Genomic DNA, 27,928 nt, shown 5'->3' with positions numbered 1-27,928 from the left:
TCGCCCCCTCCCGGAGCCCGGATGAAGAGTAACGCCATTACCGCCGGAGCCGCGGAGAGCACTGGCGGGCGGTGACTGGACACCGGACCGGCTGCGCCATGAGAGTCCTCTCCCGCCTGCTTCTGCTGCTCTTGCTCGTATTCCCCGCTGCGGTCGTGCTCCGCAGTGGCCCTGGAGGTGAGGCGAGGGGGGTGGGCGGCGGGTCTTGGCCGGGAAGGAGACGCCAGCGACAGCAAGTTTGAAACCGGAGGCGGCAGCGGATCCTGGGTCCGGCGTCCGTTCCTCCAGCCTCTCCCCACCCCTTCCCCGACCCCCGGCTTGTAGTTGGGGGGTCCCGGCACGCGCGGGGCGACCCCGCTGGGGCCTCCGCCCCTTCCACGCCGAGCGCGGGGCAGTGCCGGGCGACCTTGCTTGGTGGCCGCCCGTAGCCTTGCGTTTCTGTGTCCCGGGACCCGCGCCTGCTGCTGTGGCCGGAGTTGGTGGGTCTTGGGCACAGGGAAGGAGGCGAGTGGGCAGTGGGCACAGCTGCACCCCGAGCGCGCCGCAGCCCGTTGTATTTCTTCTGGCCGCCTCCGCTCCACCCCCTCCGCTCTGGGCTGACGTGTCTTTAGCTTCCACGTTGGGAGCCCTCCTTCATTCATTTGCGGAAACCCGTGGTTTCTACACACCTAAACTCTTAGAGCATCTCTTCACGCTCCCCCTTTGTGGTCCTCTCCCTGTTTATCAGCTCCTGCACCCTGTTTGTTACCAGGAGTCTTCATTTCAGAAAAACTCCCCATTTTCGCCTTCATTGTCCACCCCTACTCCCAGGCCAACAGAGGAATTCCTGTTACTTGAGCCCTCATATTTCTTCTCCTCCCCCCGTTTTTTCCCCCGTAACTATTTTTTGTTTTGTGGAAGCATCACATTGCCCTGGGGAAGAAACATCGAATTCGACATTATACGTTTGTTTGTTCTTTCCAGCAGTTAATCTGGTGTGAAAATAACTTAACCGGACATTAAAGATGGGGAACCTTGGTTGTCTTTTTGTCCTGGTTCTATTATGAACTTCAGCTTTCTAATCTGTAAAAGTCAGTCTGACTAAAGGATCACTAGAATTCCTTTCATTCTGTAAGTTTAAGCAAGCTGTGTGGCAAAACGAATGATAATGGCAGGTATCCACCGGTGCTTTTGCAAAGAAGAGTGAAGGGACTGGTTTCTCTTTAGTGGATTAAAAAACCAAGTGAGAAAATTAACCAGACCTCTTAATGAATTCATTTGCAGGCTTAAAGAGGGATTCTGTTCCTTTATGAGTTGCTTGCTGGTTTGTTCGTATTGGCTTTTTAAAAAAAATTTGGGGGCTCTTGGGTGGCTCAGGTCATGATCCCAGGGTTCTGGGATTGAGCTCCGCATTGGGCTCCCTGTGTGTCAGGAAGCCTGCTTCTCCCCCTCTCACTCCCCCTGCTTGTGTTCCCTCTCTCGCTGTCTCTCTCTGTCAAATAAGTAAATCAAATCTTAAAAAAAAAATTAAAGAAAATTTGACAGTTGTACTTAGAAACTAGAATATGTTTTCTCAGGTTTGAAAACCTTTTTTTTAAAGAAACGTCAATTGTATCTAAACCTAACTGGATATCTTTAAACATTTTTTTGTGAGGAATGGTCTTTCTTTCAAAGGATATTTACAATTTTTGCAATTGAGAATTGCTAGACTTTCTAGGCACAGAATTGTTACTGATTAATATTAGTATCTACTGAAATGCAGGGTGAAAAGCCATTGTACATATTGAGAACTCCTGAAATTTAAGTCCAACTTAAAATTATTATGTCGGGATAAGTATTTTTCTTATTGGTTTTAGAAAGTGACTTGTAAATTATGAATGCGCTGTCTTTGTGTAGCAAACAGTAGAGGCTGTTTTTCAGTTCGTGATGTGTGGTTCAGTGTTCTTTAATGTTTTACATAAATCTTAACAGCCGGTAAAAATTCAAGGAACTGGAAAAGGCTTAAAATGCAGAATCCTTAATATATACTGTTTTTCCTGGGTATTGCAGCATATACACATGCTTCCTTTCCCACATTTTTCCCCCCTCTGAATTGCCACATCATCATTCTTTCTGAGAAATGTTGGAAGAGTCAGTAGAACTTTGAAATTTCTTTAAGTGACTGTCTTGCCTGAAATAGATTTAATATGACTTATTTAGAGAACTTTTGCTTATAAAATTGTTTCTTGCCCTTAGTTATGCTTAATTTTTCAGTGTAGGAGAAATAAAAAAAGTACTTAAGACAAGTTTGGGGGCACCTGGGTGGCTCAGTGGGTTAAGCCTCTGCCTTGGGCTCAGGTCATGATCTCAGGGTCCTGGGATGGAGTCCTGCATTGGGCTCTCTGCTCAGCAGGGAGCCTGCTTCCTCCCCTCTCTCTCTGCCTATTTGTGATCTCTGTCTGTCAAATAAATAAATAAAATCTTTTTTTAAAAAAACGTGTTTGAAACCATATGCAAAAATAAGTGCATGCTTTCAGTGCTTTCAACCCTGAAGTTACCAGTATAGTTTTTATTTTACTAAATGTGCTTCATGCAAGCTAGTTTTTACTGTGGATGCCATACAAATATTTGTTCCTTGGACTTACATTGTGATCAAGTTCTAAGAGTTTGAGCTGTAGTTAACTTTAATAACAAATGTTTCTTGCCTAGTTACTGAGATTGCTATTTTCCTTTAGACCCGAACAGGGTTTTGTGGGGTTTTTTTTTTTTGTTTTTTTTTTAAAGATTTACCTATTTATTTATTTGACAGAGATCACAAGTAGGCAGAGAGGCAGGCAGAGAGAGAAGGGAGGGAGCAGGCTCTCTGCTGAGCAGAGAGCCCGATGCGGGGCTCTATCCCAGGACCCTGGGATCATGACCTGAGCTGAAGGCAGAGGCTTTAACCCACTGAGCCACCCAGGTGTCCCCCAGGTTTTGCTTTTTTGTATGGTTAATAACAGGGATTAAGTTCTGGAGCTTCTTTCTTTTATTTTTTTAATGAAATTTTCTTTCTTTCTTTATTTATTTATTTGACAGAGAGCATGCCTGTGCACACACACAGGCACGTACGCACAAGCAGATGGAGGGGCAGGGGGATTGGAAGAAGTTAGGCTCCCCTCGCAGTAAGGAGCCTGATCCGGGGGAGGGGTGGCTAGGTACATGGATGTGGGCCTTCATCCCAGGACCCTAGGACCATGACCTGAGCTGAAGGCAGATTCTCAACAACTGAGCCAGCCAGGCACCCCTGGAGTGTCTTAGTTCTATTTTTTATTTATTTATTTTTTTAAAGATTTATTTATTTGACAGAGAGAGATCACGAGTAAGCAGAGAGGCAGGCAGAGAGAGAGGAGGAAGCAGGCTCCCCGCTGAGCAGAGAGCCCAATGTGCTGCGGCTCGATCCCAGGACCCTGAGATCATGACCGGAGCCGAAGGCAGAGGCTTAACCCACTGAGCCACCCAGGTGCCCCTGGAGTGTCTTAGTTTTAAAACAAACTTACTTGAAGTTTTTATTCGAGCTTCAAGGCATTTTTAGTTTCAGCAGTTCATTTTCCCTGACAAGTAAGTGCTTTTGAAAATTAAACAGCATTTCCCATTAAAGTTAACATACGGTTGGTAAGACTATTTTTTTTTAAATTTTATTTATTTATTTGAGAGAGACAGAGAAAGAGAATGCACACAAGTAGGGAGGGCAGAAGGAGAGGCAGGCTCCCTGCTAAGCAGAGAGAGCCTGATGTGGCAGTTGAATCCAGGACCCTGAGATCAAGACCTGAGTTGATGGCAGATGCTTAACGACTGAGCCACCCAGGTGTCCCTGGTAAGACTGTTGATAAGATAAAATCATGAATATTCTAGATGCATTGTAATTTGGCATCTTTCAAGGGAACTGGGAGATTGAATTACTCCAAGGGGAAAGGTGTATTGCCTGTACCCGGGACTGAAAACATCAGTATGCCAGCGGTAAAGCTTAACTTCTTATTTCTGTTTAATTGTTAGGCTCATTAGCTGCAGCTCAGGATCTTACAGAAGATGAAGAAACGGTGGAAGATTCAATAATTGAAGATGAAGATGATGAAGCAGAGGTGGAAGAAGATGAACCCACAGATTTGGTTAGTGTTCTATACAGTGTAATTCATGTTTATATCATTTCTACAATTTATCTTTTTTTATTTTTTAAAGATTTTATATATTAGACAGAGAGGGAGAGGGAGAAGCAGACTCCCTGCTAAGCAGGGAACCTGATACGGGGCCTGATCCCAGGACACTGGGATCATGACCTAAGCAGAAGGCAGGCGTTTAACCAACTGAGCCACCCAGATGCCCCTAGAATTTATCTTTTTATAGACCAATTTGGGATTAAAATTCTGGCTTTTAGAGGTTTGTTACTATGATCAGAGTGGATTGAAGTTGGGAGAAACAGGCCAGTGACTGAGGATGGATCATGAATATTTTCTTGCACAAGGAGGGAGGCATGATACAAAGAACAATTAAAGATCATATAGACATGAGCCTGAGAGGATAATAGTGGGAATGGCACTGGACCAGTGTTGATAGATTTGGGTTGCATGCTACTTAGTTTTTTGATTTTGAGTAGCTTCTCGCTCTAGATCTCATTTTCCTCCCTTTTTTTCCTTCATTCAGTAAGTATATATTTACTGAGTCCCTACTATGTTCTAGGCATTGTTCTTAGACCTGCAGTAAACAAGCTAGGTATTTTCTCTGTTCTCATGAAGTTTCTGTTCTTAGGGCAGTATATATGTGTTTTGGTGGCAGGCAGGGAGAGCAGGGAGTAAACAGTGTATAAAATGTGCCCTGTGAAGAGGAAGGGGCTTAGAGAAGATCTCTTAAAAGTCCAGTTCTGGGGGCACCTGAATGGCTCAGTGGGTTAAACCTCTGCCTTCTGCTCAGGTCATGATCTCAGGGTCCTGGGATCGAGCCCTGCATCGGACTCTCTGCTCAATGGGGAGTCCGCTTCCTCCTCTCTCTCTCTCTGCCTCCTCTCCATCTACTTGAGATCTCTGTCTGTCAAATAAATAAATAATATCTTAAAAAAAGTCCAGTTCTGAAATTTTTACTATAAAATTACCGTAAAACAGTAAGAATGTTGGGCTAGAATCAAGATCATTGCAGCATGCTTCTAGCTCATTTTATTTCCTCTCTTGGACTACTATAATTTATCCTGCACAAATTTTTACTCCAGAATCAGTCCTCTTCACGGAATTAGCAAAACTGCCTTCAGTGTCTGAAAACAAAGGCCATTAAGTATGAACTGTATCAAATTTCTACTTCTGAATATATTATTCACTCATCCTTTTTATGTGTTCTTCTTAAAAAATAGTGAGTTGTCTGTCTTTACTCTTTCTAAGGCTAGTGCTACCACCTGCGTTATTGTCCCTATCTCGTCTGGGGGATTTTGTATTATTTCCTTTTGTAACTTCACTGTTCCTTCTCGGTGACTTGATTCTGATAAGCTGTGCATATATTTCCATATGCCACTTCGTATTCCTGCACTTTAAGTTGCTACACATTTTTTTGTTACCACCACCTATCTTGAAAAGAATAAACGGTACCACTTCACATTTGTACTGTGGTCTCATCTGATGTAGCTAGTAAAACTGTTCTTGCTAAATCACCACTGACCTAATTGCGAAATTCCTGGCCTGTTTTTCATTGTTACCTTGTTTGAGTTCTTGGTAGCATTTGCAGAGTACCCTTTCCTTGAGTTCCTTCATGTTGGCTTCTGTCCCCCTGCCACTCTAGTTTCCTCTGCCCAGCTGCTCCTGCTTGGTCTCTCTACCACCTTCTCTCCCTCTGCTTGGCTCCTTCATGTTGATGACACTGTGGTGTCAACCAGCACCACCTTTTCTCAATGACCTTCAGATCCTGTCTCTCTAGGTATTTACCTTTCTGAGCTCCGTACCTTTATTTCCAGCTCTCCGCCAAATAGCACCATCTAGATACTCCATTCGTACCTGAAATTTTACATGTTCAAAATGGAATTCAGCTTTTTACCATCCATCCCACCGCCATATAACTATTTTCTGTTTTGATACGGCTCTAGTGATTCAAGCTCTTGCCTCATGACTTCATTTCTTTTTATCCCACAGCCCATTAATCAAATCTTCAGGGTGGTTTCTCTGAACCATTTCTCAAGTATACTCCTTTCTCCTTATTACAGTTTATGGTTCCTGCCTTCTTGTCTCTGGTCTCTTTCTATTTGTGGGTCTCTTTTCTCAAAAGTAGAAATTCACTAACTCTTACTAAATGAATAGTATCATTAAGGATACTTAATATATAACATCAAACAATTGCACTCATCGAACAAATGTTTGAGTGTCTTCTCTTAAGTGTATGACCTGGGTTTGAAGAATATTTAAAGTATAAGACAGTCTTTGCTCTTGAGAAGTCTGTCTATTGAAGGAGAGAATGTTTTACATAAGTGAGAGAAACAAAATGCCAGTAAACAGTGATGCCCTTAAGCATCTCAATTTGTTAAAGACCTGAACATTCAAGTATGTGACTATCTCTGTAATCCTCATTGATGAGTAGAGAAGTGCTACACCAAGGATTAAAATTTTTTAAAATTTTTTTAAGGTAATTTTTTTTTTTAACATTTTATTTATTTGACAGAATGATTTGGGGAAAGGTGCAGAGGGAGGAGGGGAAGCAGGCTCCCCGCCCACTGAGCAAATAGACAGATGCGAGTCTTGTTCGAAGGACCCTGGGATCATGACTAGAGCTGAAGGCAGACGCTTAACCAACTGAGCACCCAGGCGCCCTGAGGGTTAAGTTTTTACTTTAAAGTTTGTTCATATTTTTTAACTACTGTATGGAGATATAATTTACATATCATACCATTAACCTGTTTTAAACATATAATTCAACAATCTATAGTAAATGTACCAAGTTGAGTGGCTTTGAATTTTAGGACCTTTCCATCATCCCAATGTGATCCTGCTCACTTTTTTTTTAAACCACTTCTTCCGGGGCACCTGGATGGCTCAGTCGGTTAAGTGGCTGCCTTTGGCTCTGGTCATGATCCCAGGGTCCTGGGATCAAGCTCCACATTGAGCTCCCTGCTCAGCGGAGAGCCTTCTCCTTTTCCCTCTGCCTGTTGCTCTGCCTACTTGTGCTATCTCTCTGTCATATAAATAAATAAAATCTTTAACAAAAAAAAAATAAAACCACTTCTTCCAAGTTGTGTGACATCTTCTCACAGGAAAATTGTTCTATTAATTTGGGATGATGACAAGGTTGTCTAGAACAGAAGTCAGCAAAATGGCTGCAGGCTAGGCCTAGTTGTCCTTATTGTTGTACATACGGTCTGTGGCTGCCTTCATACTGAAGCCTCAGAGTTGACCAGAGAGACCTCGTGGTTCCCAGAGCCAAAAATATTTGATATCTGGGTCCTTGGGTTGGTGCTGCTTTCAGAGTCCTATTTCCTTCATCCTTGTGGGAGGATGGGGGGTGGGGAAACTGAGTTTGAGACTTTTTCCTGTGAGGTGCTATTCCGGGCATTTAAACTGAGAGGGAAAACAAATACTGTTTAACTTGCGAATTAAGTGTTCCTTTGAAAGACGCTGTTTTTAAAACTTTTTCAAACTTGACAGATAAAGTTTACCAACCCATGTTCAAGAACCTTACAGTTCGGAAGTGTGGTTTGAGTACCTGCAGCCTTGGTATTTCCTGGGTGCTTTTAGAAATAGGGTTTCAGGCTTTCTCTAGAACTGAATCAGAGCTGCATAAAATCCCCAGGGGACTGGTATGTATATTATTCTTAGAGATGACGACTATGGAAGTTTTTATGCTAACTGATAAGATACACTGAAATCCATACCACTGCTAATCCCTAATCCCAGCAAAGCCCGGGAAAAGCAATATTTTGTCCCAAGTCTAGTGAAGTCCTTACTTTTAAATGATGTATTTTCCTCCAAAATTATCTTTTTAATGTTGTTTTTGTTAGGCTGAAGATAAAGAGGAAGAAGATGTATCTGGTGAACCTGAAGCTTCACCAAGTGCAGATACAACTATCCTATTTGTGAAAGGAGAAGGTAATAGAGAAATGTTAGTTTTAACTCAGACATGGGAATGTTTCAAATGACAAGCTCACTTTTTGGGGGAAGCATTAGTAATATTTAAAATCTTTATTCATTTTCCTCTTTCTTACAAGTATGGTATAAATACGTATTTGAAAAAAATCCTCTTATATATGTGATTACCCATATCCATAAGGTAGTATTCCTGGCATTTAAACTAAGGGGGAAATTAAATAGTATCTCTTTTAATTAGAAGTTAAATATTCTTTTGGAAGATACTGGTTTTAAACTTTTTCAAACTGCCACAGTAAACTGACTCATATTTTGAGTGTATAAATATTAGTGAAATATTAAATCTGTATAGTTAGGCCTGGATTAGAGCCTAGTTTCATTAAAAGGAAACATAATGTCTTATATTTATGGGGAACTATAAACAAATACTGTTCTCATTATTTTTGTGCATTCACTTTATCTTAACAGAAACTGTATGAGGATAGTTACTATTAAACTGAGATTTAGAGACATGAAGAACAGGTCCAGAATTACTCATCTGTTAAATAGATTATAAAGATGGATTCAGATGTGTCTGTCCCAAAGCTTCTACTAACTGGGTAAAACTCAGTTCTGTAGGCCACATATAATTATTGAAGAATTTTCTTTTTGATGTTATTATCTTGGTCTTCTCAAGTTTTGTTTTATTCCCACATATATTTGAATTTTATGCCTACAAAAAGTATGATTTGATAAGAGATTTCCCCTCTTTTTTATAGCTTCCTCATTGGGTTGTTACTTCAAATTTTGTGTGTTGACTGATTGCTTAAAATGTTATGGGTTACCTGGTTAATTTTTTTTTTCAATATTTTAAAAGATACTACGATTTTCCGGTGGACCTCTTAGACTTACTTTTCTGTCATTCTGTTCTTGTCTGCACAGATAACAGATATAAGTTGGAGGTGACTTCAAGACAAGTAGTCCCACTGCAGGGTAATCTTAATGCTAAAAATACACAGCTCTTTCTTAGACCACATAGCGTGGAAGTGATGTAGTCTTAACATTGAGATTCTGTGTTCAGTTATGAAGTTGGAATGCAAGAGTACAGAGAAGTGTTCCAGTTTATACACCAACTGTAATCAGTTACTAGTTAGTAGGAAACTGGGGTGCTCTACTGAAAAAGGTTCTGAAACCACGTCCATTTATAGGAAAGGGTGCTCAAATCCTCAGTTATGTCTATTTGTTTTGTGTGCTTTGAACGTTTTCTAATCTTCTGCTTTCTTTTTTTTTGTTTCTTAGATTTTCCAGCAAATAACATTGTGAAGTTCCTAGTAGGCTTTACAAACAAGGGTACAGAAGATTTTATCGTTGAATCCTTAGATGCCTCATTCCGTTATCCTCAAGACTACCAGTTTTATATCCAGAATTTCACAGCTCTTCCTCTGAACACTGTAGTGCCACCCCAGAGACAGGCAACTTTTGAATACTCCTTCATTCCTGCAGAGCCCATGGGTGGACGACCCTTTGGTCTAGTCATCAATCTGAACTACAAAGATTTGAATGTAAGGCCTGCTAATTTTTTTTTTTTTAAGTTACAGATGGATGAGAACAATTGACATTGTTAAATGAATACTCTTATATTTATTCATTCACTCACCTGTTTATGGTTGGAGCTGTGGTGGACAACAGGGAGGCAGAAATAATTTGGTCATAGTTGTCTTCAGGTCTAGAATCCAGCAAGGCAGATAGATATGAACAGGTGATAGCCCAGCATAAGTGAATCAGACTAGAGATAAGTAGTGGCCTGTAGTAGCAAAGAGGGTTTGATGCTTCACACAAAGGCAGTACTCTTCAGAACTGTCACTTATTGCTAAACTGTAATACCTAATTTTTACTTCAGAATCTTTCTACCTGTGTTGAGCTTGAGCTTAACGAGACAGTAAGCCACACAGTGGAGTCTGCTTCTTACTAAGATGGTAAAATGTAGAGTAATTTGTTTTGTACCTCCGTTCATTGCTTATATTTTGCCCATTTTACTGCTTTAATTTCAAGTCTTAAGGACTTTCTGTAACTTTTTCCCTAATTTTATGTACTCGTAGATAAAAATATAACTAAATATTTTTAGGATAGAGCAGTGAGGTTTATGGTTTATGAGAATCAAATAGTCTTATACAAGCTCTGTTGTCTTTCTTGTGGTTTTTAATATATATATAGTATGTCCAATGAATGAATGAGAGAATCCCACTAGAATTTTACTGCTGAGAGTTGACCTCTAGGTGCCAACTATTACATCCTTCAGATGAGAGCACATCTAAACCATTCCCTTCTCAAAAAGTTTTCAGAGAAGGAAAGCTCTCTTGGAAGTTTACTGAACCCTTTTCTTCACGTAGTGTCAACATGTTTACTCATGTCTACGGTAAATCATGTTGCAATTAAGTTTTCTTTTTTTTTTTAATTCGTGGGTTTTTCATCCTTCAAAATAATATATTAATCTTCCTTAACATTATAGTTATGCAGTTTGAATAATTATATATTTTGTCTTGTTTTCAAGCAGAATTAAACTTAATCCAACAGACACGTTGCAGTTTTAGTACCATTTTGAATGTTAGTTTGTATCAATGTATTCAGATTCTTGGAATTGTCGTTGGAGCAACGCAGGTAGAAAGATTTTGAAGTAAAACTTATGTTATTACAGTTTAGCAATAAGTGACAGTTCTGAAGAGTACTGCCTTTGTGTGAATCATCAAACACTGGAAACTGCTATCTGTGTATTATTCCACTGATTCTTGTATTTGAAAACAAGTTGTGCTGAACTGACAAAACTGTTCCAAGACTGCCACAGAAAAATATTGTGATACTGAAAATTGCATTTATTGTAAATCGATTTCCAGTCCATTATAAATTTAGAGCATGGATTTGACTTCTGTTCAAGTCTAGTTCTTAAAATCTGCTACTGCAGCTGCTACTGTATACATTTTCATACTCTTCCCTTCTTTTTTGGAGGATTATACTCAGCAGAAGTTATGGCTTCTAGTTTATGGGTATTCTGTGGGCTTTGTTTCTTTCTGTGCATTTTATCCCCTTTTTATTTTACTTCCCTGGTTTTCACACATTTCCCCACCTTCACAAAAGCAGAGGACAACTTTAGCAAAGAAGGAGGCATTTTTATTTTGTGGAAGAAAGTAATATAATGTTGAATCTGAATTACTTGCATAGTGCAATTACATGTGACTTTTGAGTCTTACTGACCTAGGTGATGAGAAAGCTGTTTTATATCTATTAGGGTAACAGTTTTCAGAAATCTTATAATCTTCTTTTTTTTTCAATGCTATTGACATTTTTGTGATTTATTAATAGGGCAATGTATTCCAAGATGCTGTCTTCAATCAAACAGTTACAATTATTGAAAGAGAGGATGGGTTAGATGGAGAAACGTAAGTGAAGTTTGCAAATTTGCAGATCTTGATCTCACAGGGTAGGCCTGGAATGCTTGCTCCTGTCAACTTTTGTTTTAATAATGAAAATAGACTAAACTAAGATTTATGTGAAATCCTGCTTACGTAAATCCATATTTTAGGATTTTATATTTTATAACTATTAATAGTGAGTTAGGAAAGATAATAGAAAATGACCAAAATTGTTTTAAAAAGGTAGTTGGCTTTCTGAATGTCCCTTCTTTCTAAATTCTTATCTACCTCATGCTGGTGAGCTGATCACCAGCATCATCTAAGTTACATACCTCTTCAATTGCTATTAAAAATATAAACTAGATGTTATCTTAGAAACTGTGTTCTTGAAGGATAATGAGTCATTTGTCACTGTATACACATACATGTTGACCAAAAGCAATTTTTAAGTCAAATTATGCAAAATAATTTAATATTTGAGGGAGACAAAACCTAATGCATTTATTTTAACTGAGCTTGAGATTGAGTGTAATAAATATTAATTTTATTTATTTTAGATCATATAATTGCTTTTTTTGACTAATTGTTCTTAAAAATAAATCTGTGAAACTTACTACCTAGACTTCAGTAGAATATAAAATATTTTCTTCCTTTGCTCTACAACTTATTTGGAAAGCATATATTGTGTTAGAATTTTAGTTGTAATTACAGCTATGGTATTGTTTGAGTTAAAGCAGGATTATAGTTTTAATTAGTTGTGATGTTTCTTAAGAATTAAAACCAGTTTGCTTTTTTTCCTTTTATATCAGAATCTTTATGTATATGTTCCTTGCTGGTCTTGGGCTCTTGGTTGTTGTTGGCCTTCATCAACTCCTGGAATCTAGAAAGGTAATTCTAGATGAATGACTCTTACAGCCATACTTTAGAAGTTGTTACCGTACTAAGTATAATCTAGTTATTTGTGGCTTCTTGCTCTCAACTGTGGGTTTGTGCATTTATAGGTTTATTGCACCTTTTTAAAATAAAACCAGTAGATGAGATCTTGGATACGTGACTTGTGTCTGTTCAGACTTCCATACACAAATGTATTTAGGGTCTTTTGGCTACATCTTCCAGAATAATCTTTACTTTCATACTATAATTCTAAACTATGCTAGAATTTTTATTCCTTAATCTCAGACGTAAGATTTCATTGTTCTATTTGCTTTTTCATGGATGCTATTGTACCTTTAAGCAACACAGCTTTTACATTGCCTTAATACTATTAACTCTAGGAATAATTTCCAGTTAGCAATTAATTGAGTCTTTTCATTGAAAAAGAAAGAATGAATGTGGCCGTATTCCATCAAACTTCTGCTTTCTTGTTAGGGTAGTGAAGTGGCAGCACTGAAGCACCTGTTGTAATCCTGGTTTCTCTTTCACTGTGTCTTTATCTGTCCTCCCTGCAAAGAAAACAGAACAGCCCATGTTCCTCTCAATGGAAAGTATAACAAGATTTGTGTCAAAATTTATATTAAGTACTTGCTCTTTAAAAGAGAAATACTTAGTGCTCAAGTATTACTTTCCATAGCTTTCTTTACCTCCTTTTCATAGTAGCATTTTTGCTATAAATTTGTGTTAGATACAAGGACATCTCCAGTTTTTTTGTTTGTTTTGGGGGGTTTTTTTGTTTGTTTTCATTTGAACGAAGCCAATTTTTAGTTACTTTTCATGTATTCAGAGTCCAGTTTTTGGACCATATACCTAATACTCTTACATAAATGATTAGGTTTGTTGTTTAAGAGCAAGACTAAAGAAGGAATTGCATCATTTTCTCCCTAGTAGTTTTTTTTTTTTTTTAAGGTTTTATTTATTTATTTGACAGACAGAGATCACAAGTAGGCAAAGAAGGAAGCAGAAAGAGAGGGGGAAGCAGGCTCCCTGCTGAACAGAGAGCCCAATGCGGGGCTTGATCCCAGAACCCTGGGATCATGACCTGAGCCGAAGGCAGAGGCTTTAACCCACTGAGCCACCCAGTACTCCTATTTGTCTCCCTAGTAGTTTTGATGCAAATACTCCAGGAACAAAATTTGAGATTGTTAGCTTAAATGAGATTTAAAATTTTTGTTTTATCTGTGCCAATTGTTTGTGTTTAGTTAACTAACAGTGCAGAAATCCACCTGCCTGCGTGCACCATTCCAGAAATTATCTTGAATTTTGTTGGATGTTAAAATAAATCTATGATTTGATTCCCAAAGGGAGAGAAACATCACTGTATAAATAGAAGTTCTTAGTCGGTCCACCAGCCCACAGACATATAAAGTTTTGTAGCAGAGGAAATGTCCTTTAAAACCTGAAAATAAATCATTGTTATGAAGTTTTATTCCTTATTATCTATTCTTTATAATTGGAGTTAGGCATGAATTTATCCTTCTAATTAATAAAATACTTAAGTAGGAATATGTTTTGAAGAGGACATATTTGTTTAAGATATTTAAATTAGGTCACTTAATACACTTTTTTAAAAATTATAGTGACCATTATAATAGAACTCCTTTAAAATTTTTTATGCTCTTTTAGCGCAAGAGGCCCATACAGAAGGTGGAGATGGGTACATCAAGTCAGAATGATGTTGACATGAGTTGGATTCCTCAGGAAACTTTGAATCAGATCAGTAAGTACTCTTATAAACTTAGCTGGAAAAATTTTCTCTCAAATGGAAATTAAGTATTTTAGATATAAAAAATGCTTGGTCAATGCTACTTAACACTTATCTTTTCCATTACTTGTATAGAATCAAGTGTAATATTAATAAACACTTTAAAATTTTATTCTGAGAAGTATTTTTAAGTTTTAATGTAGAATGCTTCCAAATCAGCAGTTTTATATACAAATGTGTGAATTCTCTGTATTCCTAATCCTTTCCTATCTCTTTTTTTCTGTTGCTTCAGTGCAGAGTAGAAGAGGTGAGGCAATTAATTTTTTTAATGGTGTTTGCTACGTATGGTACTGGATTTTGTATAGCATATGAATACTTCACAGGAAGTTTAATGAGTAATGGAAGAGTTTTCTAGCACTGTATTTATTAGAAAAACTAACTACTAACTGCCCACTGTAGTTTGAAAGAATAAAACTGAAACATTGCTTGGTAGTTTATCTAACATATATTTCAGTTTCATTATGTATGTGATTACCTAAAATACTAATATTTATGAAAGAATGAAAGACTTTTTCCCTCCAATTGTAAATGGACTGTTTTTGTTTTATAACATTTATTTACGTTAGAGAGTGAGCAAGCAAGCTAGTGCAGGAAGGGGCAGAGGAAGAAAGAATCTCAAGCAGACTCTGCTGACATGGAGCCTGATCTGGGGCTCGATCTCACAACCCTGAGATCATGACCTGAGCTGAAACCAAGAGTCTGTTGCTCATCTGACGATGCCATGCAGGGGCCCCGTAAATTGACTTTTAAGAAACATTCATTATAAGAGTGCTATGGCCTCATATTAAAAACATTAATAAATAGTACAGAAGTGAAATACTGAGATCACCTCCTGTCTACACTAATTTTATTTTCTATAAATAATAGGTGTTCGTTATTCTAAGTATTTACTGTACATTTACCAGTACGTATGTCTGTTGTTTGTAAATATTTTATACAAATGACATCATATTGCATACACTGTTCTACTTTCTGAGTTTTCATGTCTTGGATTTTTTTTTTTTAAAGATTTTATTTATTTATTTGACAGACAGAGATCACAAGTAGGCAGAGGGGCAGGCAGAGAGAGAGGGGGAGGCAGGCTCCCAGCTGAGCAGAGAGCCTGATGCGGCGCTCAGTCCCAGGACCCTGGGATCATGACCCAAGCCGAAGGCAGAGGCTTTAACCCACTGAGCCACCCAGGCGCCCCTTGGATTTTTTTTTTTTTTTTTTAATGGTACTGACTTATTTACCTCATTCTTTTTAATAACTGGATAGTATTCCTTTATCTAAATATGTCATGATAAGTTAAACCTATTCTGTATTGAAAGATATTTAGTATTTCCAGTTTTTCATTCTTAAAACTATAATGAACATTTTTATATAAAAATTTATGGGATAATTTCTCATTTTTTAATTGAGTTAGTTGACATATAACAGATTCACATGCACAGTGTAATGATTCAGTATTTGTATATATTGTAAAATGATCACCACAGTAAGTCTGTTACCACACATAGTTAAAAAACTTTTTTTTTTTTTTTAAAGATTTGCTTTTTTACTTGAATGCTTGCTTCCAGGCAGGGGGAGGGGCAGAGAGAGTGGGAGAAGCCGACTCCCCACTGAACAGAGTCCCCAACTCGGGGCTCTATCATGGGATCTGGGATCATGACCTGAGCCGAAGGCAGACCCTTAACTGACTGAGCCACGTGGGCACCCCAAATCTTTTTTTTTCTTGTAACAAGAACTTTTAAGATCTACCCTCTTAGCAAACTTTCAAATATATAGTGCAGTATTTAAAACTATAGATATCGTGATATTCATTACACCCCCATGACTTAGTTATTTTATAGCTGGAAGTTTGTACCTTTTGACCTCCTTCTCCCCTTTCACCCATCCCTGTACCTGGGATACATAACTCCTTAAAAGTAACATGGTTAGGTCTAAGGTTACATACATTTTTATTTTATTTTAATGGAAAGTCCTATTTCCCTTTCAAAAGATAGTTCATATTCTCAGCAGTGCACAATATTGCCTATTTCTTTTTCATTCTCACCAATCTTAAGTATTTGTTTTTAAAGATTGTATTTATTCATTTGAGGGAGAGAGTGAGAGGGGAGAAGGTCAGGAGGAGGAGCAGGAAGCCCAATGCAGGACTCGATCCCAGGATTCCGGGATCATGACCTGAGCTGAAGGCAGTTGCTTGATCAACTGAGCCACCCAGGTGCCCACCAGGCTAAGGTATTAAGTATTATCAAATGTTTTAATTTGGCAGTATGGTACAAAATGTTGTCTTTCATACAGTTAAGAAGGTTTGACTTCTTTACACATGTATATTGGCCACTTAGTATCTACTTTTTTGTGAATGGGCAGTTCCTGTCCTCTCCAGGGTTATGAAGTGAATTGTTTTCATTATTACTTTCAGGGAGCTTTCTCTATTGAAACATAATTATGATATGGTAGTTCCTTTATTAGAAGTGGGTACAAAGCAGTAACAGCAAAGGAGGGAGGGGCCTTCGTTCTCTAGGAGAGAGTAGGGGAGTCATTCATGAAAGTTGACTTTTGACCAGAGTCTTATTAAGAAGTTAGGTGAGAAGGAATCTTCAGTTTTATGTGCCAGGCTAAGGACTTGGCTATCAGATACTCAGAAGCAGAGAAATAAATTTATATTTTTAAAAGAAATTATCATAGTTTTGTGTTGTATGGTTTAGCAAGTATAGCAAGCAGGAGCCACTCGAAGTTGGGATACCAGTTAGATGATTTCAGTAAAGCATCTGAGAAATCCTTAGGGCCTAACCTAAAGCAGTAGTGATTTGGAGGAAAAGAAACTGGAAAGGTATTTCAGAATTAAAGCAGATTGGGCTGGGGCACCTGGGTGGCTCAGTGGGTTAAGCCGCTGCCTTCGGCTCTGGTCATGGTCTCAGGGTCCAGGGATCGAGTCCCGCATCGGTCTCTCTGCTTGGCGGCGAGCCTGCTTCCCTCTCTCTCTCTCTGCCTGCCTCTCTGTCTACTTGTGGTTTCTCTCTGTCAAATAAATAAATAAATAAAATCTTTAAAAAAAAAAAAAAAGCAGATTGGGCTTTGGGTGGCTTTTTGGATGTTTGAGGGAGGAAGGAGGGAAGAGTTAGAGTTTTACGCATCTGGATGGAAGATGATCCTGTTACTGTTAGGGAATATAAGAAGAGTGGCACAGTGCATGAGGGGAGAGGAATTAGAACTAGGTCTGTTGATCGTGAGGAGCCCTGATAAGGATGTCCAGTAAGCATTTGAAAGTTGTATTTAGAGCAGAGGTGAATCAGGATTTGGAGACATTGATGGGGCACCTGGCTGGCTCAGTCTGTGGATTGGGGTTATAAATTCAAACCCCACTTTGGGTGTAGAGACTATTTAAAATTAAATTTAAAGATTTGGAGACATTGGGACATACAGCGTAAGTGGTAGCTGAGATCCCATGAAATAATTTATCTTAAAATTTAAATCTTTATTCTTTGCTGTTTAAGGACAAGTTTTCCATATTAACCTGATATGGATAGCAAAATATGGAATTGGGTTGTAGGGTAAACTGTGGTCTCTTTATAATGCATCAGAATTACTTTTGTAGTCTGGTATGTTTAAAATAAGGGGGGTTTTTTGTTGTTGTTGTTGTTTGTTTTTTTAGCTTTTACTTATTTATTTGACAGACAGAGATCACAAGTAGGCAGAAAGGCAGGCAGAGAGAGAGGGGGAAGCAGGCTCCCCGCTGAGCAGAGAGCCCGATGCGGGGCTCCATCCCAGAACCCTGGGATCATGAACTGAGCCAAAGGCAGAGGCTTTAACCCACTGAGCCACCCAGGCGCCCTAAAATAAGGGTTCTTCATGAACAATTAAATTTTAAATATCTTACACAGAATTGTTTGAAATGTTGAAAAGCATTAAAAGTCACAATTGAAAAGTAAAATCACTATAAGCTGTGGAGCCACCCCTCCCAAAGAATTTCTGCATGACAAATAGATTGTGGATAGGGGAGTGGTTTTATAGTATCTTTTTCCCTGACATTGTTCATGAGCTTAAAGCTGAGAATTATTACACTTACAGAGTGTTTGTGTTTGATTGTATTTTCATCAGCAGGTGTCAGGTGTTTATTCTGTCCTAATACAATGCTATGTTCTCAATGGGCATGTTGAAAAGAAGAATATTACTGTTTTTTTTCAGGAGTTTACATTTCCACCTGAGGAAAATAAAGCACATTTATGAAATATTTGAGTAATCAGAGATGGTATCTGATATGTGAAAGAGTGAATTACATGGACAACTTCTAGGTTAGGAAAGGGGACCATATTAGGATCTAGGGAGGCCTTGTTGAAGGAAAGAATTGAACTTCTGTTGAGCACCTCCCTATACTGGGCATTCTAGAACACTCTGTAAGGTGAGGTGCTGTCTCTATTTACTGATGAGAAATTGCTACTGAGAAAAAATAACCTGCTAAGATCCTTAGCTGGATTGTCACATTCTGAAGCCCATGTGTTTTCCCAGGAAGACTTAAGACTCAAAGAAGGAGAGCATTAAAGTCCCTAAATGTTTTTTAATGGTACTGGTCTTTCTTGCTCAAAATCTGATTTTGTTTTAGGTCCATGTCTTAACCACCAAAGATACTTGTATTATTCCTTTTTCCATTTACATGAAACCCCTCATTTTGGAAAAACTTCATAAACAACAGTGAAACTTCTGAACAGCATTGATACAATCTGATTTTCCAGTTAGGAAGATAAAAGTTTTTATCAAAACCAGGGTTGTGATTCATTGCCCTCTACAGACTTATTGAGAGGCATGTTTTTTTTTATTTGTTTTTGGGGGGTTTTTTTTTGTATTGTTTTTTTTGTTTTTTTAAAAGATTTTATTTATTTATTTGACAGACAGAGATCACAAGTAGGCAGAGAGGCAGGCAGAGAGAGAGGAAGGGAAGCAGGCTCCCTGCTCAGGGATGATATCAGGGATGATATGGGGCTCGATCCCAGGACCCTGGGATCATGACCCGAGCCGAAGGCAGAGGCTTTAACCTACTGAGCCACCCAGGCACGCCTGAGAGAGGCATGTTATTTATAAATTGTTATTGGAATTTGAAAATAGGTGGAAGGCATGTAACACTCTCATACGTATAATCAGTCCTTTTTCACCATTACTATTAGCAAAGCCTGGGAGCTAAGAGGTCCTAGTTGGAGCCTCATGCTGTGAAATCAAAGGAGTCCTGGGGCGCCTGGGTGGCTCAGTGGGTTAAAGCCTCTGCCTTCGGCTCAGGTCATGATCCCAGGGTCCTGGGATCGAGCCCCGCATCGGGATCTCTGCTCCGCGGGGAGCCTGCTTCCTCCTCTCTCTCTGCCTGCCTCTCTGCCTAGTTGTGATTTCTCTCTGTCAAATAAATAAAAATAAAAAAAAAAAAATTAAAAAAAAAAAAAAGAGCCTTCTCTGAAATCAAAGGAGTCCTGAGACCATTTCAGAAATTGGGGGCACAGTGAGAGACTCTTAATGATAAAAAACAAACTGAGGGTTGATGGAGGGTGGTGGGCAAGGGATGGGTTAGATGGTAGATGGGCATTAAGGAGGGCACTTGTGATGAGCACTGGGTGTTCTATGTAAGTAATGAATCACTGAATTTTACTCCAGGAGCCAGTATTGTTCTATATGTTAACTACCTAAAATTTAAGGTTTTTTTTTTTTTTTTTTTTAAGATTTTATTTATTTATTTGACAGAGAGAGATCACAAGTAGGCAGAGAGGCAGGCGGAGAGAGAGAGGGAAGCAGGCTCCCTGCTGAGCAGAGAGCCCGATGCGGGACTCGATCCCAAGACTCTGGAACCATGACCCGAGTGGAAGGCAGAGGCCCAACCCACTGAGCCACCCAGGCGCCCCCTAAAATTTAAGTTTAAAATATACATATATATTACTTTGAATAAAAGAAAACATTTTTCAAAATTGGGGGCACAGAAGTTAAGAAGGAAGAAGGGTATAAAAAAATACGTGTGATTAGTAAAAACATGATTATCCCCCCCCCCTTTAAGTAATCTCTATACCCAACATGGGGGTTGAACTCACAACCCTGAGATCAAGAGTCCAATGCCTTATTTATTTATTTATTTATTTATTTGACAGAGATCACAAGTAGGCAGAGAGGCAGGCAGATAGAGAGAGGAGTAAGCAGGCTCCCCACTGAGCAGAGAGCCCGATGTGGGGCTTGATCCCAGGACCCTGGGATCCTGGCCTGAGCCAAAGGCAGAGGCTTAACCCACCAAGCCACCCAGGCACCCCTGAGTCCAGTGCTCTTTTAGCTCAGTCAGTCAGGCATTCTGATGACTTGCTCTCTTAGAGGTTTGGTTTTTTTTGGTTTTTTTTTTGTTTGTTTCTTTGTTTTTTTTACAGTGCCACACTACTTTCAAAAAAATTTTGATTTGCAAAGAAGTAACTCCCTTCCTGATAGAAATAACATCACATTTAAAGAATAATGAATTATTTTATTTATTAATAAATAATCATGTCAAAATTTCTTCACTGGTTTCAGAAATATCCTTTACAACTTGTTTTTCCAATATGGGACAATGCATTGCACCTGGTAGTTCTGTCTTAAGTACCCCCCCCCCACCTTTTTTTTAAGTCCCTTTTAATTTATAGCAGTTCAAAGAGATTGGCCTTTCGACCTGTGGAAGGTGGCCTCTCATACTTGAATATGTATAAAGATCATTTGAAAATCCTACTGTGATGCAGGTTCAGATTCAGGTGCTTTAGGCTGGGGCCCAAATGTTGGTGTTTCTAACAGGCTCCCGGATGGTGCCAGTGCTGCTGACCCAGTTATCACCCTGAAGGATGAGACTCGAGAAAGTCCCATGTTCTCTGATTGTTTTCTCTTGGTGCCTTTTAGTTAAAATTTCTTTAACTTGGACGATAAATCTATAGGTTTAATTAGACTGAATCATTTTTGGTTGATAGCATATATCATAAGTACTTCTCCCTGGATCACATCCAGAGACAGTCTCTGATTGTCCCATCATTAATGATCCTGAATTGAGCACAAATTAGGGTAGGAGCCACATGACGTTCCCATGTAACCAGGAAAGGGTGGTGGTTTTGCTTGCAACCTAGAAGTTATCTCTGTGGCATTACTTTGGCATCACACAGATATCCAGTTCTCCAAACCAGTCACCAGCTTAAATCCTTTCACGAATCAATGTTTCAGAAGTTGTGTTGATTTTTAATTGAAATTTCTTTAATTTTTACTAACTGCCATTCTTTGGTGAAGTAGAGCTCTCCATCAACTGGGACTTTTGGGTTACTTTATAGAAAGTAGTTACTGTTGGAAGAGGAGGATAAGTGCTTAATTTCCCTTTACTTTCCAATTTTCAAAGAGTTAACTTAAAAACCACCCAATGTGACAAAAGAGTTTTTCTAATTTTCTCTTGTTTTTTGATTATCATGTACAAACTCAGTTTTTCATAGAATCAGTATATTTTAGCTGTATTCTTTTTTCATGCTCAGATTGTTACAGTTTTGATTGCTGGTTGCCTTTTTATGCTTGATCTCAACCAAAGGGCTGAGATGGGTTTACCAGTTGCCTTTTTTGAACCACCTCCAGGCTTACCCTTTGGATCTTTGAATGATCCCTTCCTTGCTGGCTCAACAAGATAATCCAGACATTTTGTAATTGCTCTAGGCATGAAACAAGCTGTTTCTCCAAGGACTCCTGGATGATACTAGAAATGAAAATCTAGGCTTTATGATACTAGAAATGAAAATCTAGGCTTTAGGAATGTCACTGATACCGGGTGACATTTTTTCCAGGCCCATTCTGTGAACTGAGCTAGAAAATACATATTTTTTCAAACCCTGAAATCATACTGATATTTTCAGTTCAATTTAAAAAATACTTTTACTTAATTTTGTATGCTTGTATTTTGTTTCTCTTAACACTTGATATCTTACAGCAGTAGTTCTCAAAACTGTAGCACTCACGAACCACCTGGCCAGCTTCTTACCCTTGCTAGGCCTCACCCCCTAGAATTTCCAGTCAAGTAGGTCTGGGTGAGGCCCAAGGATTTGCATATCTATTTTCTCAGGTGATTTTTGAGGCTCTTGGTCCAGACCATACTTTGAGAACCACCCTTCGAACACGGTTTTCTCAGAGTAAAGGGGTTGAGCCAAATTAAAGATAATTTAGGAAAAAATAGCCCGATCTATCTCTTTCAAAGATAAGACATATGCTTCTTCTTTTTTTTTTTTTAAAGATTTTATTTATTTATTTGACAGAGAGAGATCATAAGTAGGCAGAGAGGCAGACAGAGAGAGCTGAGCAGGGAGCCCGATGTGGGACTCGATCCCAGGACCCTGAGATCATGACCCGAGCCGAAGGCAGCAGCTTAAACCACTGAGCCACCCAGGCGCCCAAGACATATGCTTCTCATATTTGAGGACAGAATGGAGAAAACCAAAAGAAAATTTAAAGATAATGAAAAAGGAGGTGCGCATGGTAGTGGAAGTCTCTCAGGCTTCCAGGAATGTTGGAGAGGGGTAGTGTGAGGACAGACAGGTTTCAGGGCCACTGTTTAATTTGGCAAGAGATTTTTCTCGTCTCCATCTCACTCATCAGAATATAAAGAAAGGAGGGGTGGTTTGAAACAATTTGAGCCTGCTACAAATACATCTTTTCCTGATATGTTGTGCATTTCAGATTAGGGCACTTCTGTTTCCCTCAAGTCTTTTTAACTGTAAATGACAGGTTAGGTGCTATTAATAGAAAATTATGGGTCCTTTGTTTAATACTAGTGTTTTAAATGTATACGTAAGGCAACCTGATCAGAAACTTATAAAGATGAAGCCTTTCATGTAATTTGACTTCCTTTTAACGTGGGGATCCATTAGAAAGCTTATAATTTTTATCTCATTAATTTAAAAAATTGATCTGACAGCTATTTATATAATATGACTCCCCCAGGTGTAGTAGGAAATGGGGTAGATTGTGCAGTCTGAGAAGAGGTTGGTGAGGGACAAGTTTAGGTTTCTGCTGACATTTTGCCTTTGTCTTTTTAAAAAAGAAAAAAGTTGCAGCTTTGCCACAATGAGGTGGTTTTCTGTGACACCTTTCTTTTAAAATAAGAGCAGCTTGGGCATTTTCAGATCTGCCCCATTTACTGAATCTCATTAACATCATGTTCCAATGTTTTTTGTTCTTTCAGTTAAGTGATTTCTTATTTCATATAGTTTTAAGCTTTGCTCTTAAAAGTTGAAATATTTTGACCTTAAATAATATATTAGGTTTTTGGATTTTTTAAGTATTTTTTTAAGGTTTTTGGTGGGGCAAGTGGTAAGAGGGGGCTGTTTTCTTTTCCTTGGGCTGAAAAGCATTACACACATGAGTTACTGTTTTTTGCTGAAATAAAATAAAATGCTGCTTTCTAGGCCCTTGAGGAATTTGGAGCCATTATCCCAAAAGCCGAATGACTGTAGAATGCTGTCTTACTCTTTTGCTCATGTATGTGCTTCTTAACTTGGCTGTGCTGGGCTGGTGTAGGTTTTTAGACTTCTTGTTAAGGTAGGCAGAGTTGGGTGCTTTACTGGAGTCCAGTTGGGGTGTTGAAACAGGCATTGAAGGTCCTCTGCGGCTCTTTTTCATGTGTTCTATTGAAAACCCTGCTGCAGATAGTTGAAATTGTTGTGAAGTGCTGATTACTGACTTCAGTTTGCATAGTAACCACTACATTCACACAGAGGGCTGTTTGATTCTAAAGTCCTTTTTGGGGCATCTGGGTGTCTCAGTCGGTTAAGCATCCCCTTTTGACTTGGGTCATGATCTCAGGGTCCTGGGATCGAGCCCCCACATCAGGCTTCCTGCTCAGTGGGGAGTCTGCTTCTCCCTCTCCCTCCACTGCTCCCCTACTTGTGCTCTTGCTCTCTCAAAGAAAGAATTAATCTTAAAAAAATAAAGAACATTTTGAGGAGTGCCTGAGTTGGTTAAGCATCCAGCTGTTGATCTCAGCTCAGGTCTTGGTCTCAGGGTCCTGCGTTTGAGCCCCACACAGAGCCTACTTACATAAAGCTCAAAGATAATATTGAGCATATTGTTTATCTTAAAATATTATCATCTAATAATTGGTCAGTTGCATAAAGGCAGTAGTTTTAGTCTAATCTTTCTGAAATCTGATGAAAGTTGCAGGCTTTTTCCATCAGAAAAATGCTTCTATGCTCAGTTTTGGGTGAGTTGAGACCCCCCCCCCCAAACACTTCATTAACTAACCTATCTTAATAAAGTATCGGGGTCAGTTTTCCTGTGATTTGCAGACTCATTATTTCATAATCATTAAAGCATATTTTTGAAAAGGAATTTAGCTGCTAAGTATTCTTGATAGACATTTACTGTATATTTTTAAATTACAGTTTTGGTGATCTGGCAATTTTAGAAAAATTAAGTCCTCTAGGTAAATTTTTTTTCATACCATTGTTCATGAAATGCTTACAAAATAAACGCCATACTTTGGTGTTAAATATTTTTTCCAGCCCTTCATTTTTTTTTTTAAGCTGGAAAAATAATTTTAATTTGTAACTTGTACCACAAAGGGTTTTACTTCCTAATATGTAAAGTGCTCCTAGAAATTAAAGAAGTAGTGGTCAGAGAAGAAGATAGCCTTACTTAAAGAAACATACTGGTGACTCCTCTTACTGGATCAAAGTAAAAATCACCACCAATTTTAGCTTTTGTTTAATAGAACCCACTAGGAAGATAATGTAAGGAGATAAAGAGAAAAAAGTATATATACAAAGAAGGCTTGTGTTTACAGGATGGTTTTGATATTGATCTTCTGTCTAAAAATTTCCTTTAACCTGCTGTTCATTGCAGCTTAATTTGTGAAATTGCCAAAAATTAGCAAACTGCATGGCTTATTTGTAGGCGTTATAGGTGTTTTTAAGCTGCAAATTTCATACCTTTGACACTATCTCTAAAGCACTTATTTACACGTGTATAAACATACTAAATTGTAGAATTTAAGATTTTGCTTGGTTGCTTAAATATTCCAGTAACCAAGAAGAGACCTTTTCCCACCTTGGTCACAAAAAGTTTTGTTTGAATTGAGTTACTTCTTTAAGGATTATCTTAAAGGTTAGTTTAACAACCTACATAAGAGGCATTTATACTAGGGTATTTTTGCATGTGTGTTCTTTTGTTTCTTTGTAAACTTAGTGGTAAAGTTGAAGGAAAATGCTTTTTAAAGGTCTTTTGAATCCATCATATTTACAATAAGCAAGTTAAAACTTTCTCTTTTCTTCCAGATAAAGCTTCACCAAGAAGGTTGCCCAGGAAACGGGCACAGAAGAGATCAGTGGGATCTGATGAGTAAATGTTCCTTTGTGCAACAATTCAATCTTTACTTAACCTGCCCTAATGTTTTTCGGCCTGATGGGAATTAGTGCAGAGAAGCCATATCACCATAGAAGGCAACTACTACTTATGTGTGGACTGAGCAATCAGAGTCTGTGGCGATAATATTACTGAAAATGCACTGCATTCATTTTTCTAAAGTAACAAATTTGGTTTTTTTTAAGCCATTAAAATCTATGTGTGTGCGTGTGTATGTATGTGAGCAGTTGGTGTTACCAGAATCATTGTTGAACTACCTGAAGCCTGCCTTTAGAATACTAAATATAATGCTGTTGTGTCTCTTTTTGACATTTTCTGGTACTTCCCCCTGCCAAAACTCAATGAATATTTGTCCAATATGATTGTAAATGTCCTGCCTTAGATTGTTTTAAAGAAAACAGTTTGTTTCTCTTCTAGAATTTTTCAAATCCAGTTGATGGAGCAATTAGCATTTTGTTATTGTTGCTGTTTTACAACTAGTATTCTAAAGGCACAAACAGGAGTAGCTGCTTTTTAGCAATAGAATTGTTTTGGTATTTTGCTGCTGTTTACCATAATGCGCACCTTCAGAAAACTTCCCAAATGAGTCCAAGGAATTTGGGGATTTCTAGCAACAAAATTGTGAAGCATGAGAATTCTGCTGATTTTGATATATAAAACGCACCCCTTTTTCTTTTTTTACTTTTTTCTTTCTTTCTTTTTTTTTTTTTTTTAAGAAAATGGTACATTTGTGGGACCTGAGTTGTGTTATCCATTGTTGTTTTCTTTCTGACCCACTTAGGTATTTTTGTTTTTTCAAGAGATCATATTTTTCCCTTAATTAGGAGTATCTTGCTTGGAAAAAATTGCCTTGGTCTATAGACGAAGCAAAAAGTCAGTTTATAGGGGCAGAGATACATTACAAGTAATACTAATCTGTAAAAAAAAAAAAAATGAATTGGATATTTTTTTAAGTAGTTAACCAGTTGGTTTCTATCTAATATTTTTGGGTAATTTGTTCAGAAAACTTTTTTTTAATAAATCTGAAGAATTCCAAAATTTTAAGCACTTAAGATCTCAGTACCAAAATTAGATTGGACTTTGTAAAATCCTATTAGAGTCACTCTTGTCCTAGGTAGTAAATGAAGTTTGGCATTATTGTCAGACTGGATAAAGAGTAAAGTAAAATAGTGTGAACAGATAAGAGGCTTTTCCCCTCTGTCTTTAAGCCATATTCTCCCACATATATTTTGTAAAGAAATGGTAAATGAAATTCTAGTGGCTGTTTAATTCCTGATCTGTCTTTAATACAATGGATTTACCCCTCCTGCCCTCTTTATAATCCCCACCCATTCCCACACGAAACAACAGCAAAACAAGGCACACAAACAAAAAAATCTTACCAAGTTCTTTAAGTATTTAAACATCTGAGCCAAAGCCTATGACAATAGAATAGAAGTTATTGTTGTATAGTTGTTAATCACTTCGCAAGTAGGGGCTAAGGTGTCAAATTCTCTATATTGGCATTGCTGAACTATAAACTTTCTATATGTGTAATATAAAGTGTTTTGAGTTTTTAATTGGGCTGTATGATCAGTAGCTTATTTTGAAAAAGCTCTATGAGCTGTAAAAACTGCATGTTTTTTGTTTAATGTAATATAGGAGACCCTCCACCTTCTCAAGGAATATATTTCAAAACATTGTTTTGTGAATTCCTAAGTTTTTGAAACTCCTAGAACCATAATGCAGTGAGGTGTAATTACAAAATTTAAATGGTTTCTAGACAGTTTCATTGACTACTTGGTGGTACTTAGGCAGTGGCAAAGCCACTGAGTTACAGGTGCCAGCCCTTCTGATTCCTAAGTAATTTGCCTTACATGTAGCCTTTCCACTGCTGAGGTTCAGATTAGTACCTCAGAAACTATTTGTCATGTTGTTTAGTTTTTTAGCATCAATTGGGAACAGTCAAACTCTTAAATCCTCAGCTCCCAGGGTCTTCTATAGTATCAGTATGTGTTTAGCAGAAAACTAACTCCATAATGAATGGAATTCAATTCCACACATGGTTTGTTCAAGCACACTTAATAAGTAGCCTATTTTTTAAATGTCTTTTTTAAATGTAAATATTTGGATGAAGTTTTTAAAGTTTGTTTTGATATATTCATTTGCTACACCAACCATGGTTTCAGAACTTACCTTTTGAGCAAATTGGTTTCAGAATCTGTAAAATGAACCAAGAATCTTGTGTACCAAACCTGTCACGCAGACATGTGAGAATAATGTGTTCATAAAGCATGGATCTTGCTTTGGTTGTATAGCTTCATCATTCATTTCACGGTCTTACGTAGTGAGTGACTTTTCAGACCACCCCTGCCCTCTGAAGTGTTGTCTGAACAGTGGGGTGGGGCGGGAATGGGACCTGCAAGGTCCTGAGGAAGAGAGAAGTCAGAGGAACATGGGCTTGACTTTGG

At 38.3% G+C, this 27,928-nt stretch overlaps 1 protein-coding gene across 2 annotated transcripts; it reads left to right on the top strand.

The window, feature by feature from the left end:
* SSR1 (signal sequence receptor subunit 1) lies at positions 1 to 27,762 on the top strand. 2 transcript variants are annotated; one of them, XM_046006230.1, is made up of 9 exons: positions 1 to 177; positions 3,991 to 4,103; positions 7,958 to 8,045; positions 9,321 to 9,583; positions 11,379 to 11,455; positions 12,238 to 12,316; positions 13,988 to 14,081; positions 14,359 to 14,373; positions 25,391 to 27,762. In XM_046006230.1, exons 1-9 carry the CDS (start codon positions 99 to 101, stop codon positions 25,456 to 25,458), a joined length of 876 nt encoding a protein of 291 aa, XP_045862186.1. In that variant the 5' UTR covers positions 1 to 98; the 3' UTR covers positions 25,459 to 27,762. The 2 variants fall into 2 exon arrangements, with proteins under 2 accessions (XP_045862186.1, XP_045862188.1); XM_046006232.1 differs by lacking the exon at positions 14,359 to 14,373 and having other exon boundaries at positions 11 to 177.
* Positions 27,763 to 27,928: the final 166 nt, after the last annotated feature.

This window comes from Meles meles, chromosome 5, assembly GCF_922984935.1.
Source record: "Meles meles chromosome 5, mMelMel3.1 paternal haplotype, whole genome shotgun sequence".
In the NCBI taxonomy this organism is placed as follows: domain Eukaryota; kingdom Metazoa; phylum Chordata; class Mammalia; order Carnivora; family Mustelidae; genus Meles; species Meles meles.
The sequence above is the reverse complement of the archived record's forward strand: the minus strand, read 5'-3'. Positions and strand labels throughout refer to the sequence as shown.

What these genes read in the sequence shown, in the direction of transcription:
- SSR1 (XM_046006230.1), top strand. Translation starts at nt 99, where the DNA reads ATGAGAGTCCTCTCCCGCCTGCTTCTGCTGCTCTTGCTCGTATTCCCC. An exon ending in AAGATGAACCCACAGATTTG is followed by an intron (nt 4,104 to 7,957) that starts GTTAGTGTTCTA and finishes TGTTTTTGTTAG; the next exon opens with GCTGAAGATAAAGAGGAAGA. An exon ending in AACTCCTGGAATCTAGAAAG is followed by an intron (nt 12,317 to 13,987) that starts GTAATTCTAGAT and finishes ATGCTCTTTTAG; the next exon opens with CGCAAGAGGCCCATACAGAA.